Below are 15,338 nucleotides of genomic sequence, written 5' to 3' on the forward strand. Positions count from 1 at the left end.
GTAGTGTCAGTAAAACATCAGGGACTCGTCAGAGGGTAGCTGCTTGAATCGGTGGTAGGAATTTCACAGGGACTATAATGGAGATGAGAAAGCATATGTTGTAAAAAACTGAAGAACTATGTAAAAGACATATAAAATGATTTTAAAAACTCAAAGCAGAACACATGGTTAAAGAAATATTTCAGGCAAGAGGCCATCTGCCCTTCAGTCATTCCCGTTCCTATTTCCTACTCTGTTATTTTATGAACAGGACACAATTTTGACTTTTCCATGAAAAAGAAAACTGGTTCAATTATCAAATATTGATTTAATATTGTTACTGTACACAGGTCAAAAAAGGTGAGCAAAATAAGGTCCCTGTCTTCCTTGAAGGGGAGATATAAAATCAAATAATAAACAACATAATAAGTGCTTTAAAAGCAGGTAAGTAAAGCAGATACCAAGAGTAAAGAAAATCTGAATTATTGAAAACCAAAAAAAAAGATTTTGAATGGTTGGAACCAGACAGACTAAAGGTGGAAATCACATATGACATAGGGTAGCTGGGATCTGTGTTGGGAGACATTGAGAACTATGTCAGGAGGATAAGCAGGGCCTAGAAGTGGAAGAATGGTCTTTTGATAAGCTATTAGGTGACTATTATTGTAGCAAACAACCTCAAAATCTCAGAGGCAGGGGCCTCCCTGGTGGCACAAGGAGTTAAGCACCGCACTATGAAGCAATCTGTAGCCTCTGCAGCACAAGTTCGATCCCCGGCCGGCCAGGGAGTTTCCCACATGACGCAGCAGACCTCTCCTGCCTTGCTTGCTGCACCCCTCAGCAGTGTATTTCAGTCACTCTGCCTGTTCTGTTCCCCACTCTGTCTCTGGTGAATCCTCTCAACCCCCTGCATCTCCGGCCTGTACCCCCAGTTCTTGAATGCATAAATAAATAAATCTTCAAAAAAAAAAAATCTCAGAGGCATTAAACAATCAGTGCTTATTTCTCTCTTGGGACTGCAGGTAGGCTGGAGTAACTGTGCCTTATTTGTCTCAAACTCTGCTGGGATTGATATACTAGTCTCAGAAGGTTCTTATCATGTCTCTAGCAGAAGGAAAAGCCAAAACATATAACCCTCTCAAGGTCAAGGTTTCTGCCTTTCCTCTGCATTCTGTTAGCCAAAGCAAGTCACAGAGCTGAAACTAAGTTAGGAACAAGGAAACAACATCCACAATTCTATTTCAAAAAAATGCCTTGTGACTTTATTGGGCTTGGTGGCAGGGTTCCAGTATAGAAAAGTAAATATACCCACTAATGCATTTACCCCACTTGAAGGGGTGCCCTAAACCAGATCCAATCTCTTGTTAGGGATTGAAAGACGTAGCTGAGGGGCTCTCCATTGAGACCAGTAATACCAGCAACTTCAGCCTAGATCATTGTTAAGCCAATGGATATCTGCCCTCTTGAGAGCTGTGTGTAAAGTAACCAAAACCAATATTGACTGGACTATTTTACATTTATCTTTACTAAGATTCTCCTTCGGTGGTCATTTGAAATGTATCACTAGTGCTTAGTGGACATGCAAGAGTATTCAAATCAGCAATTCAGAAGTATGTGCATCTTTTCAAATTAAGATTGTATTGTAGATCTAAAGTTCATATCTGCACCTGAGCTGAAAATCTCTCATTGCCTCCATAAAAAAGAAAATGAGGCAAGAAAAGAAAAACCACCTCATGACTCAATTTCTTTTTTCTTGTTATTTAAAGACATGCAAAGCCTAGAGAAGCTCCTGAGAGATGCTGTAATCTATGGCCAACCTCGAATTCGCAGAGCTTGGAAAAAGATTCTCATCCTGGTGGAAGGCATCTACAGGTATGTGAGTAACCAGAAACGTTTTAACATACGAGGCCCGCGAGTAACAAATGGAGTAAGACTGACCTCTCCTAGCTACATGGAAAAATGAGTTAGATATAGGTAGAGTTAAGTGACCTAAGCCAGAGCTATTAATGGGAGCTGTGAGACGTTGATCATCTCTCACTTTAACAACTATACACATGGCGGAGCACCTTGGGAGCACGCATGTTTGTGAAGATGTCCTCAGAGGACATTGCTAACTGTTGATTATTTTCACTGCCTTGACTTATCCCTTGCCTTTGCAACTTCAGTAGGTATTGCTAATGGCCCCTAACTGGCTAGTGCAACCAACCTCCAGTTGCTGGTAGGACTTGGCCAATAGTTAGCATCAGAATACAAAAGGGCTGCTCATTTTCCTTAAGGTAGGGCTAACTCTGAATGTAATTCCCAATCCAGGGCTCAGGGAGGAGGAAGAGTCAGATCTGAAGGTCTACTTGGATCTGACTTTTCCCTCCTCTTTTTAAGCTGAGCAGAAAAAACACCCACTAAGCCATTCACAGCTGCACTTTCATGTCGCATGTTGTGATTGAATTTGCTTCATTTGCTGTCTGAATCAATTATTGTTACTGAAATGGAAATTGCCTCCAAGCTTTTGTTCTGTTGGATGTTTGAGTCCATGCAGCAAGGAAATATTTTCTCAGAGTGTTCATCCCTAAATCAATTTTCCAACATTTCTAATGTTGAGGAATTGACAGGGTTGCTTCTTATGAGACACCAATGAAAAATATTAAGAAGAGAGTGGTAGCTTAACTTCCCAAGTAGGAGGCGTGTGGTTGCAAAGGAGATTTGAGAAACAGAAGTAGTGATTCTCTCAGTCAGTGAATCTAATCATTCACCAGGTGCACATTGTTTCTGTTATAAATAAGCAATAGGAGTAGAAAAAAAATTGTTTCCATTCCTTTTGGAACAAAGAAGAAATTTCTCCCAAATTTATAATAATAATTATGGTATTAAAAATAGTAGTAGTAAGGCCAGTATCATTTTACTTTTCTTCTAGTCCTTATGGCCCCAATGCCTGGTCCTAGTGCTACTGTATGGTTGCAAAGTTGGCATTTCCAGTTTCTAGTACCTGATTTTCTATATCAACTGTCCATACCTCCTCAGGTCACCCCAAAAGAATGTCCTACTTATGAAGCCTTTGGGATCACCCTAGATCAATATTCTCAGAGTAATTTCTTCCCACAACCCACCCTGACCCCCAGACACATATGAAAATTTTCATTTGTCATCACTGCAGCAGAGTCCGACCAGTATGTTGTGGGCAGAGGCCAGGAATGTCACCACATGGAGTCCAGGGCACAGGGTAGTCCCCTGCAACAAAGACTCATTTGACCCAAAATGTCAACAGTGTTGGGGCTCCCTGGTCATGCAAGGGGTTAAGTCGCAGCACTATGAAGCTATCCTCAGTCACTGGAGCACGAGTTCGATCCCCAGCCAGGGAGCTAACCCACATGGTGCAGCTGACCTCTACTGTGTTGCCTGCTGCTCTCCTCAGCAGTGTATTTCAGTTCATCTGCCTGTTCTGCACCCCACTCTGTCTCTGGTGGATCCTCTCACCCTCCTCCCCACACCTCTGGCCTATACCCCAGCTCTTGTATGCATAAATAAATAAATCTTTAAAAAAATAGTCAACAGTGTTGAGGTTGAAAAACTCAGCAGTAGAATAATTTAACTACTCACTGGCCCTGAACTTGTTACTTTTAAGAAATAATCTCATATTGACTCTGGGCTGTCACAACCTCAAGCGTGAGTCTTTCTGATTTGTGCCAGCTGCCAACCTGGGAAGGGAATTCTTATCTAAACACCTGCCATTCAGGCTAGACAAGAGGGAGGGCAGATCTGCTGAGGGAGAAGAAACTGGGCATCTCTTTGAACCAGAGTAGACAGAACCCACTTCAAATAAACAGATCTTGCTCCCACTAAAGGAAAGTTGCTTTTAAAGCACTTTGATCATAGTTGAAATTAAGTGGACCACCAGCACTTTATGGTCAAATATTTCCATCAGTTACACAGAGAAACCATTCCAGCAGCAGGGCTTGTTAATAGCTAGTTGGGCTTGGTCCCACTGTGATATCAGTAGGACAGAGGAGCTGGGTGTAGACTTCAGGCTCCACGCCAGTTTGACACAAAACCACAACTTAGGCTTCACTAGTAACAGTGACTACTCTGTTATCTATTACTATAAACAAATCACCCCAAAGCATAATGATTTATGCAGAAATGAGTCATTACTTCCCAGGCTACTGCGGCTGTCTAAACCAACTGGGCAGTTCTTCAGCTCCACATGATGCTGGCTGGGGTCATTCATAGGGTTGCATTCAGCTGGGTGTTCAGCTGGGGCTAGAACATCCAAAATGACCTCACACACACACGGGCTCTTGGGATTGTCTATGGTGCCTTGTTCTTGTCTCTCCTCTGGACTGCTTGCTCTCTATGTCGGCTTTCTGGTTCAACCATCTGGTCAGAGCTTCCTTGCAACATGGTGGCTGGCTCCCAAGAGAACAAAAACAGAAGCTATTGACCTTTTAAATACTAGACCCGGGACTGGTACAGCGTCACTTCTGCCACACTCTATTATTGCACAGTGCATTACAAGCCAGTCCAGATTCAAGGGGAGGGGAAATAGACCCCACCTCTTGAGGAGACAATTGGCTGGTGTATGCAGGAATGGAAGGACCTGCAAACAGCCATCTTTGGAAGCAATCTACCACTGGGGCTTGGTCCACTTGGCATTTATCCAGAGTGAAGTTTCTACTTCCCATGGCCTTTCTTTCACAGAGATGTTGCTTTTATCACATGTACACAGGAATCTTATCTTTTAATGAGGCTATGATCTCATTCTCCATCATAGACAGGAATCAGGGTACCTCTTAGGCCTTGCAACCTCCTAAGATCTGTTTTCTCATCTGTAACATAAAACTAGAATACAGTTTGGGAACCTAGAGGCTCTCTTTTGTTGCTATCACCAGACAAGGAAATTATTTCCCACAAACTTTTCCAAAGGGCTATAGTTAGTAATGTGAAATCAATAGTTGACAAATATACTTCTACTCTTTAGAGCTGTATTGTGAAACACATACTTTATTAATATTGACACAAATCCTCCTTTAAATTTTCATTCCAAGATATTTTTCTCTTGCTTGTATTTTGGGATGGGCAAAGTCTCCCTTCCACATAATTCACATAAATCATTTTTGTTGTAACTCCACAAGAGAGCAACCAGTTAAGTCAGAAATTTTCAGTCAGGTATCAAGATAGATAAGGCTATATACCAAGTTCAAGAAATCAGTAATCGTCAAAAAAGAAGTTATGGTAATAGCTTATGGTAAAATAGTAACAACAATAGTATTGTTACCATCCATCTAGCATCTGGTTAGATATAGAATATAGAGGAGTCTGGATTTAGAGGTGGTCTTGAGTTCAAGTCTGGTATTACTGCCTACAACAGTATGCCCTGCGTAGGGCTCTTTTGTAAGTATTAAGTGAGATCATGTAAGCTAGGTATTGGCAGAAACCCAGCCCATAGTGAGCCTACCACCAAGCTTGACTTTCTTTATCATTAAATTTATTTTCAATTAAAGAGGTTACAGCTCAATAAATCTTCTGCATAGTGAGGTTGTTTGCTTTAAATCTACCTGGAGAACAGGTGTCAGAGGAAGCAAGTTACATTTCCCATGTGTCTACTTCTTGCTAAACATTTCACATGTGTTATCTTGAGTAATCCTCCCAGGTTCTTGAACTCATGAGCATGATGGCACTGAATGTCAGAGGCCTAGTAGGTTGCCCCAAGACAGATAACTGAGAGGACCAAGCTGGATTCAAGCCAGAGGTCCTGCTGAGACAGAAACAGAAGAGTCAACCCATGTGCCCTCATCCAATGAAGTAAACATGGAAACTGCCAGATCACCCATTTGGCCACCTTCCCCATTAATTTATTTGGAACTCAATTTCTTCATCTATAAAAGAGGGTGATTCACACTTGAAGTCTAAAGTTCCATGGGAACCTAGAAGCTCTCTTTTGCTGCTATCACCAGACAAAGAAATTATTTCCCACAAACTTTTCCAAAGGGCTACAGTTAGTAATGTGAAATCAATTGAGGGAGAATTTTTGATTTACAAATACAGTGGTACCATTTTAGTGCTCTCATCTGTGTTTGTTTTTAAGTCACATTTGTCTAGTTTTGTGTCTCTGAGAAGTCCAGATTTCTTATTGTGGTTGAGAAATCTCAAAATTATTCAAAAATATACTAGGGAAGGGAAGGGAGTCCCAAATAACCTGGGATATAAACTAGCTTAGCTAGAGCCCAAACTTTCAGGAGAAAATGAATCAAGAAATAATATCCAGCCCTTTAAACAAATACATTTATATGCATACATTGAAGTCTCAGAAGGCCATTTACTCAACGAGTGGAAGTCATTCTCCTCCCCAAAATAATATAAGTTGAAGGTTTGAAAACTTCAGTGGTAAATTCTAACCTATTATTTGGTTTAAACAAAGAAAATCAAAGAATAAAAAAATTACAGTTACTTTATTTTTAATTAGTCTTAGTTCCTCGTTTTCTCTCTTTCCACCTTCCTTTCTTGTCTTAGGTTATACTTTGGGCCCACCGCGGAGATTTTTCCACCATGTAAGTTGGCAAACTATTGGTTTAATTCCCAATCCAGCCAGTGGATAATATGGTTTATATGTGGAGGAGAAGGTGCTGAGAGGGAGATTTCAAAAATGAGTCTTGTCACTTAGCTAATACATTATGTAATAAAGAAGATATAAAGAAATTATTCACTGGCTTGCTGGTTTAAGAATAATTCAAGTCCCTGCACAGAGCTTCAAATTAACTAGTGGAATTATCTTTACCTATGGTTGTATTTTAGTTGTTTTTCTTCTATTGAAGTCAAAGGAAAACAGAACCTTCCATTCAGGAAAAAAAGAATAAAACACTGTTCTTGTTTTCTTTATTGTTTTTGGCACTGCATTTTTTGACAGCAATCCATAGGAATAACATAGATAGCCTTTATATGCACGCACCAAACTCAATATCCCACTATAGGAAAAGGTTCCATTCAAATTTGGTCACATTGAGAAAATGAAAACTTAGTGTAGATGAATATAACTCTTTATAAAAGCTGAATTCTCCCTAGGACTCATGTGTGCCCTGCATTAACTCCAGAAATCAGCAGTATCGTAAAGTCATTAATCTTAGAGAAAGAAATATAAACCAGGTGGGCAGACTCTTAAAATCAGCTAAACCAGCCCCAGCAAAGGATGGCTAATTAGCTGCCTTCAGTGTCTGCAAACTGTTCAACATTAACTCTGGCTCCTGCCAGATTCAGATCCAGAACAAAGAATGGCTGTTTGTGACATGTCAGGTTTTTAACATATTTCTGTTACCAACTTATAACATTAAATATGGCAAGACAATTCTAGAATTTGAGGGCATCTAGCCATTTATTATGTGTGACACCCACAATGACATCCACATGCCTTAGTCCCAGAAGATTCAACACAGAACATTATCAAGGGTTCCCAATTTCTCAAGTTAGGCTTCATTACAACAAGAACAACCTAATGCACACTATGTGTCAGGCATTTTACAAGTAATACTTCTTGTCATCATTACAAAGTCCTTTGAGGAAGGTTCCATCATCATGTTTATGTTTCATATGAGGAAACTAAGGCAGTTGCCCAAATCCATGGTTAGTAAGTAGGATGGCTACAATCTAAGTTTGGCAGTCAGGTGACTCTGTCACCTACTCTTTAAGGAAACAATTTCAAGGAATCAATCTAAAAAAAATTGGAATTAACTCACAAATTGGCATAAGAAAAGAAGAGTCCACTTGGTCTTCCTTTCATTAAAATCTACAAACAGTCATTCAAAATGACCTTGTGAAAAGTACAAACGCAATAAGCTGGACTTAATTAAAAGTGAAAATGTGTGCGCTGCCAAGGACACTATCAAGATAATAAGAAAATAAGCTACAGAATGGAAGAAAATATTTGCAAAAGGCACAGTTGATAAAGAGCTATTATCCAAAATGTATAAAGTATCAAAACTCAACAATAAGAAAACAAACAAACCAATTTCAAAAATTGGTCAAAGACCTTAACATGCATCTCTATTATAATAAGTAATGTGTATTATTATCAATATGATTATATATAAAACATGTAATATAAAAGGAGATGGACAAGTGGCACACACAGAGATGAAAAGATGCTCTACATCATCCATCTTCAGGGAAATGCATATTAAAGCAATGAGATACACACCTATAAAGGCCAAAATCTGGAAAAATGTCAACAAGAAAGACTGAAGAAGCTGTGGGGCCAGGAGCAATGGGAATTGTTGGTGGGAAGGTGAAATGATACAGTCACTTTAGGAAGCAAATTTGATGTTATAAAATTAAGCATACTCTTAGCAAACCATCTAGCAATCTCACTCTTCGACATTTATGAAAAGCAGTTGAAAACCTGTGTCCACACAAAAACCTGCTCATAGATGTTTATAGCAACAATTTCTAATTGCCAAAACTTGGAAGCAACCAAGATACTCTTCAATAGGTGAATGGATAATTGTGGAAATCACTTATCCAAAATGAGGTATTTTTCAGCACTAAAAAGAAAAGAACTAACAAGTCATGAAAAGACATGAAGGAACCTTAAAGGCATATTATGAAAGAAACCAGTCTAAAAGGCTTATACTGTATGATCCAGCTCTATAACATTCCAAAAAAGGCAAAACTCTAAAGACAGTAAAAAAGATCAGAAGTGGAGAGGGGTGGTGAGTAGGTAGAAGACAGAGGATTTTTATCCTTAACTGTATGACACCATAATGATAGATATATCATTTGACCAAACCCATAGAATTTATTGCATTAAAAGTGAATTGTAGGGCCTCCCCTGGTGGCGCAGTTGTTGAGCGCTGGGCTGCGAGCCTGCCCGCAGCTTCTGCGGCGCCGGTTCGTTCCCCGGCCGTCGGCAAGGGGGAGAGAGAGAGAGAGAGAGAGAGAGAGAGAGAGAGAGAGAGAGAGAGAGAGAGAGAGAGAGAGAGAGAGGAGAGAGAGAGAGAGAGGGAGAGAGAGAGGGAGAGAGAGAGGAGAGAGAGAGAAAGAGAGAGGGGGGGAGAGGGAGAGAGAGAGGAGAGAGAGAGAGAGAGAGGTGAATTCTAATGTACACTATACAAATGAACAATTCTGGTGGGGATATTGATAATGGATGAAGCTGTGCACATGTGGAGAAGGGAGTATAAAGGGAATCTTTGTACTTTCTGCTCAATTTTGTTGTGACCCTAAAACTGCTCTTTAGAAAAGCACGCAAAAATGCTGTACTTGATCACTGTTCTCCATCCAAACCAACACCCACAGGTCTGGGTGGCTGAATATCCAGTTGGACTGTTTTGACTGAATCAACCAGACACTTAAGTTTATTTTTAACACATTAAATTTAATAAATAAGCTAATTTGAAAGAAGGGAGAAATTCAACTCTGTATGCATCAATAGATTATTACTTGAATGAAACTGACAAGTTGCTTGAATTGTTTGACAAGTTCCTTTGTGTGGTAAGGGCGTGTTTTCCTTGAACTTGCCTGTCAGTTCCATCAAAACTGTGTGTGGCATAGAGAGAACTTAGAAAGTTCTCTGAGAACTGATTAAAGGCAAAAATTCTTTTAAGTCCATTGAGTTTCATAGGTGCCATGTAACTATCAATTTTAATTTTACTTGCATGTCTCCTTTATATTTCCCCTTGCTTGCAGTATTTTTACAGTTTATAATACCATGAAAAATTAAGCACTGAGGGCTCAAACAAAATGTTTCATCTCTAACAGTATTTCTCAAAGTGTTATCCCCATTCAGCAACTTGGTTATTTCCTGGAAACCTAGTAGAAATGCAAATTCTGAGGCTACCCCAGACCTACTAAATCAGAAATTTGGATGGATAGGGTCCAGAAATCTGTGTTTTAACAAACCCTTCAGGGAATCTTAATGTTCCCTCAAATTTGAGAACCATTCTCCTAAAGGAACAGAAAGCGGAGATAACCACCCATATCTCCAAAAGGACTTTCACTTCTTTGAGCACTAAACAGAAGTTTCCTATTGTATTTTACTTTTTCCAAATTTTATTTTAAAGATTTATTTATTTATTTATACAAGAACCAGTGTACAGGCCAGATGCGCGGGACGGTGAGAGGATTCACCAGAGACAGAGCGGGGAACAGAACAGGCAGACTGATGAAACACTGCTGAGGGGAGCAGGAGATGAGACAGGAGAGGTCTGCGGCGCCATGTGGGATCCTTGCTGGCTGGCCGGGATCAAACTTGTGCTGCAGAGGCTGTAGGCAGCGGCGCTCAACCACCTGCGCCACAAGAGGAGGCCCTCTTACTGTATTTTAATTAACACTATACCTAACGTGCTTTTGTGTGCTTTTCTCTCCTTTAAAAAAAAAAATTGGTAGTTCAAGCACTTAAGATTTAGTCAAATAGAACTGGTCAAATAGACAATGGCAGGCTGATAAAAACGTATCACTATAGAGCAATTTAACTAAAGCTAGCAAAATACCTGGAATACAAAATGGTCCATCCAGTTACAGTAAACAGCTTTACAAATAAGTTGATCAACATGTATTGATATAATAATTGGTTATTTGGGAATTAGCGATAGCAAGTCAAATTCATTGAATAATTTACATTCAAATAAAATATTGCCAGATTACTTTTATAAGCTGAAAGAGCTGTCTCTGTCAAATAAAAGGAATGACATGTCCGTGTCATCCCTGAGTGGTATCAGTCAACTGTCTGAGAAACACTGGAAGCAAGACTGACACAGAAATTCCAGGATACACACGAATGATAAGCATTTCTCCTTATGCCCTAGCATGGAAGGTTCCATTGTGCATCTGCCCCAGATTGTGGCTCTAAAGAAGAAATACAAGGCTTACCTCTACATAGATGAAGCTCACAGTATTGGAGCTGTGGGCCCCACAGGTCGAGGTGTTGTGGAATTCTATGGAATGGACCCTCGTGATGTTGATGTGTTAATGGGCACATTCACCAAAAGCTTTGGATCCTCGGGAGGTTACATAGCTGGAAGAAAGGTAAGAGAGCTACCTCTATGTGGGTACTAAAACCCTAACTGCCCTGGGGGGTGAATTTTGCAGATTTTCTCTGAATTCCCTTAAAGCTTTATTTTAGTGCACCTCACCTCAGTTGATCAGTGCTGCATAACTACAGTGGGGACACAGCCTAGAAAGTCCCAGAATGGCCAGGAGCCCACCTTCTAATAATGAACTGGAACATGTGAACGGTAATCACTAGCCGTGTACACAAGGCAAAGACTTAATACAAAGGAGAGAGATGATTAACTGCAGTTAACATCTAAGAAATCTTAGAATTGATATCAGTCCTGTAGACAAATTATGGGGGGAGGGTTTATATTTCAGAGAGAGGGCATAAGCTCCCCAGATGATAAGGGGATGTTACAGAACTAGAAATAATTTGTTTGTTCTGGCATGTAAAGCACAAAGCTGGTAACGGCAATGGTGGGCAAAAGTCAGATATTCAGGAGATTAACCTTGTCCTGCATGTGGGTTTTAAGCTTAGTGGTAGCAAGAACAGAAGTTAAGTTTTATAAGCTTTTTCGCTACAAAATAATTCTCTTCTACAATTTTGAATAAGCCATCGATCAGATCTTGTCATCTTCTATTGTCTTACCAGTGTGGCTTAATTTTTTTTCTAATAGGATTATTCTGGTGTTTGCGTTGTCATTCTGGTGTCAGTATTATCAACGGGATTGCCAATATAAAGCAAAAAGTATTTAAAAGAAGTTCAAAGAGGAGGGGAAAAGAAAAGAAAAATGAAATATCCACTGTTACAGGAAATCCCAAAGGGAAATATTATGGCCTGGGTGTGAGTCTTCACTTACGTGCTTAAAAAAAAAAACTCAGAAAAAGACCCAAGGTCAGGCACACAGGAAAAAAGCTAATTAAAGCTTTATTTACAAGAGAAATAAAGGAGGAGAAGCAGAAAAAGAGAGAGACCCTACTGGTAACGCTGTCTAAGCTGGGATCCTGGGTGCACGCTTCAGGTAGGCAAAACCAAGCAGCCCCTTGCAGCACCACATGTTTTTATTTTCGTACCAAGCATGGCTGCTCAGCTCCACCTTTAGTTCCCAGCAGTCCCCCTTTCAAGAACTCTAGGGTCCTGGCAGATGGGACTTGTAGTCCTCAGTTCCTAGCATCTCTTTGTCAGGGAGGTGGGGGTGGAGTCCATAAAACATAGTGAGTGGAGTTCACTCAGGACATACTGTTCCCCCAACAGAACCTAGACTTAAGGGATAAAGGAACTTAAATTTACTTGATTATTCCTTGATATGATAGTTGCAGCCAAATCCTGATAGCTCTCTCATACGAGCTTACATCCATCTCAGAGAGACTTTGTGGGTGATAACTTGCTCCCCCGAGAAGACCCCAAAACAGTACATGCTGGCAGCATCAACAGTTTGCCTAAAATTCCCTACTTCCTACTCATTATCACTAGCATGAACAAGAGTTCAGAATCCTGGTCAACCATTCAGACAAAACAGGGAGGGCAGCAGAAAACTGACCAGTCATTGTAATCCCATGTCTTAAAACAATATATTTCATGGTGGCTATTGCCCTGCCATAAGATGCATAAATGCTTAAAATGTTCAGATTTCTCAATGAACTTCACCCTTGCTTCAGTAAGCACAATTTTCTCCCGAGCTCAAAACATTCTTTCTCATCTTCCCTTCACTTGCCTGTATTAAATAGCAGATAATGCTAAAAAATGTAGGAATGCCCAGGATTTTACAAAATTCAGTTCAATCTAGTGAAAGGGAAATGTTTCCTTCCTAGACTGTCGAAACAGTGGGATCAGAAGATCTCAAATTTAGGAGTTCCCTACGTTGCTTTGTGAGCTTGTGGTTTTGTGATTACTTTAGCAGCAGTTCTGAGCTACAAAATTTGTAACTGAGCGTAACTTGGTTTCCTGAACCAAGGGCACCTGTGTAAACTAAAGCAAGCAGATCCTTACAATGTTGTCAAATTTGGTAAACGTCACATTTTCCCCCTTTGAGTTCCTTCCTTTGATACCCACTTCAAACAAAAGCCCATGGCTAGCCTAAAGAAAGGACCAGTTCACTGTGGTCCTCTCTCAGACTCGCCATTCTGAAGTCAGTTGGAGTATTTTGACAGTCTATTTGTTCTTGTCTATGGAACTTCTGTTTGTATGGGATTGATACTGAACAACTGTGAAGATTATTTTTATTTTATTTGCAATGCAAAAAAGCATGGCGTATGTTCATTTTCTTGCTCTTTAAAATACTCATTCTGCACATATTTGGAACCAGCAAGCTACACATTTCTCCCTCTTACTGCTCTTCTTATTCCTTCTCCACCTCCATCTTACACTGCAGTCTCTGAACTGACCACTAGATGGCAGCAAGAATTAGAGATTGCTGGGCCAAAGCCCATTAACCGATAATGAGCAGAGACCTACTGCTTAAATAGCAAGATGCAAAACCTAGAAAACATAAGGCAGTTGTCATGATGTGGGGGTATTTGAAAAAACTCTCAGAGACACACCTTTCTAGAATGGTTTTGATGAGCTTATGATAAGTCCAGTTAAACTATGGTTTCCATGTAGCCTAATGGAACTTATATAGTACTTATATAGTACTATATAGTACTTATATAGTACTATATAGTACTTATATAGTACTTATAGTACCTATATAGTACTTATATAGTACTATATAGTACTTATATAGTACTGTGGCTCTGTTCCTTTATTTTTTACAATTATGTCAATTTTAAATTATGTGTACTTTCTATTTAAGTCTTAGTTTTTATGCCCCGGGACTTTGAATTTTATTGTAAAGAATTTTCTGAGTTTGGTTTAAACTGTGCTTTCTAGTTCATAATATTTCTATATATTTATTAAGATAATTAGAATATAGTTTTCAGAGTCTCCTATATTTATATATTTTTCTTGACTCTTTTGCATTATATATCTCAGTCAGTGCCTAGGACAGATACTTATAAAATACAGAGGATTCTAAATCACTGTCTACAAACCATAAATTAGCCATAATCTGTTAAATATACATACTAAGATCTTAAAATCTTCTGTAACCCTAAATAATCTCAATTTCCCTATGTTCATGGGGTTCTTTGAAAATGTTGAGATTTGAAAATCTGAACTTGTGTCCACAAACCTAAAAAAGATGAAACTGTCTGGCTCTTGAATATCCTTTTTTTAATTATTTTTTAAAACCTTTTATTTCTTTTTTTTAAGACTTATTTATTTATATAAGCACTGGGGTACAGTCCAGAGGTGTGGGAGGGTGAGAGAATTCACCCGAGACAGAACAGGGAGCCGAACAGGCAAAGACCGAAATACACTGCTGAGGGACGCAGTGGGCGAGACAGGAGAGGTCTGCCACGCCATGCGGGAATCCCCCTGGCTGACCAGGAATCGAACCTCCGCTGCAGAGGCTGCAGACAGCTTCACAGCGCTGTGCTCAACCTGCTGTGCCACCAGGGAGGCCCCTTGAGTCTCCTTTAAAATGACAACATTAGTGTTGGCAGGAGAAGGGACTATTTTCCCAGTAACAGTTTCTAGGCTGCTCTAGAAATTGTCATGAAATAAGTCAAGGTAAGGATTGTATGTTCTCACAACTATGTAAGAAAAAAATATTCAGAAACATCCAAGGGGAGAAAAAGTGGTTTGTACTAAGACAGTACCAACAGAAAGTAAAGATTTTGACTTTGTCTCAGTCTTCCTTTCACAAAATGTCCTACAAATTCATTGCTGGAGTTTACTGCCATGCCTCAAATTTCTCTTCCCACCTCAGAAAAATAGTCTCTTAAAAGCCAGGATATTTTACTATTTTGCTTTCTTTGTCTTTGGAGGGGCTGTAGATGAGCTCTGAAAAGCCCAACCTGGAGCATTCTATATTTTCAAGACTTTCGATGTGAAACATCAGGAAATTATCACTTTCCACCTGTCAGGGCTCCATACTGTCAATGACTTCTTTGAAGAAAGTCTGAGCTGATGGGACTAGGGTTTTGATTTTTCAGTTTTTAATTTTTACTGATGCAGTGGCTGAGGAATGTAGTCAACACTACATGCCCTAGTTTCTGGGGCCCAAGTTTTTCTTTGGTTTGGATCTCGAATCTTCTTGCATGTCTAGTGCTAACCACTGACTTTCACAGTCCACAGACTGACCAGAGACTTGCAAGTGAATGAAGTAAAGGTAACCCTCAAAACTGATGGGTTGCAGTGCTGAAACTCTAAACGAGGGAAGTGGGCAGGGAAGCCACGTTTGGAGTGAGTGCTATCCCCAGAAGTCTGAGTACTAGAAGAGGCAGGTCCCTTGCAGAAGCCAAGTCTGCCCCATGTGATCAGCTCTGGCTGTATTTAACAGTCC

The 15,338-nt window shown here is 39.9% G+C and overlaps 1 protein-coding gene across 1 annotated transcript in view; it reads left to right on the forward strand.

The window, feature by feature from the left end:
- SPTLC3 (serine palmitoyltransferase long chain base subunit 3) overlaps positions 1–15,338 on the forward strand; it is a gene marked incomplete at both ends in the record, with an annotated part of 127,553 nt that overhangs the window by 76,537 nt on the left and 35,678 nt on the right. The window contains 2 exons of the mRNA XM_084248068.1: positions 1,746–1,851; positions 10,764–10,983. Of these exons, the coding sequence (XP_084104194.1) occupies positions 1,746–1,851; positions 10,764–10,983 (326 nt within the window). The remainder of the gene's footprint in view (positions 1–1,745; positions 1,852–10,763; positions 10,984–15,338) is intronic.

The sequence above is a fragment of the Talpa europaea genome (assembly GCF_964194135.1).
Source record: "Talpa europaea genome assembly, chromosome: 11".
NCBI lineage: Eukaryota > Metazoa > Chordata > Mammalia > Eulipotyphla > Talpidae > Talpa > Talpa europaea.